Here is a 1,048-nt window from a genome sequence, read left to right on the forward strand (position 1 = left end):
ATACCATATCAAAGGAAACAACATAGACGAGAGTGGAGATTTAATTTGGTGAACTTATGAGGTAGAAAGAGAACAAAACAGGTACAACCCCATACTTTTAATACATCATAGACATGGGGTACCATAGAGACTCTTGTCGGGAGATTTTTGATTAAAGAGTTTATGGGTTGACGATTAATGATGTATACAACAGATAAAACTACTTCCCCAAAAAACGTTCAGGGAACTTGGTAGAGATTAGAAGAGTGCAAATGATATCAAGAATTGCTTATGTTTTCATTTGGTACCGCCGTTGGCAAGAGTATTGCGAGATAATACCTTGAGAACGAAGAAAGTCAAGAAATTAGTGATCCTTGTACTCCATGGCGTTATCCACATGGAACATATCCTTGATCATTTTACATATTGAACATATAGTCCATTAACCTTTCCTTTTTAGGAAAGACGAGGATACAAGAAACTTATTCTTATCAAACTACAAGATGATGAAATCAAAACACGGAGATACAAGTCTATATAGCATGATCTATTGGGCTTTGGAATACGCACATCTCTATGAAATCCTACTGAGATTAATTAATTGCAGAGCAAACTCTACGGATTTCTCCTTGACTCCCTGTTTTTAACTCGGTATTACCCAACTTCACCATGGATATTGCAAACTCATTGGTGAATCTCAATGCAGGTCCTCCCACAGCTCCAGAAAACCTCTGAACTAACGTCCTTGTTGTCGGGTTACTCATTAACTTCGCATCAGATTCAAGAACGCCCCGTCCATTCCTCACGTTTACGAAATAGGAAGTGTCGAAGCGGTTAACGCTGCCAGTATCAAGGGCCACACGTGTTGACCCATTACCGCCATTTGGGCAAAGTCTTCGGAGCTGGGGAAGGAATACTGGGTTTATATCGGGGTCAGGTTGGTTGGTACCACTGAAATTGTATAGTCTGTAGCTGAAAACTGCACAAGCTGCAGTCCCAATCGTGTGTCCACCTGGTGAACACAAAATTACACAATTTAATAAGCTATTAAACGTGTTTTGCATGTAAA

The 1,048-nt window shown here is 39.8% G+C and overlaps 1 protein-coding gene across 2 annotated transcripts in view; it reads right to left on the reverse strand.

The window, feature by feature from the left end:
- Positions 1-333: 333 nt before the first annotated feature.
- LOC112516536 (peroxidase N1-like) overlaps positions 334-1,048 on the reverse strand; it is an 8,710-nt gene continuing 7,995 nt past the window's right edge. The window contains exon 3 of one of the 2 annotated variants that reach the window (XM_025123624.1): positions 334-991. In XM_025123624.1, the coding sequence (XP_024979392.1) occupies positions 573-991 (419 nt within the window). In that variant the 3' untranslated portion in view covers positions 334-572. Of the gene's footprint in view, positions 1,036-1,048 lie in introns of both variants that reach the window. The other variant, XM_025123626.1, reaches the window with a different exon arrangement.

This window comes from Cynara cardunculus (genome assembly GCF_001531365.2).
Source record: "Cynara cardunculus var. scolymus isolate 2C chromosome LG 8, CcrdV1, whole genome shotgun sequence".
NCBI lineage: Eukaryota > Viridiplantae > Streptophyta > Magnoliopsida > Asterales > Asteraceae > Cynara > Cynara cardunculus.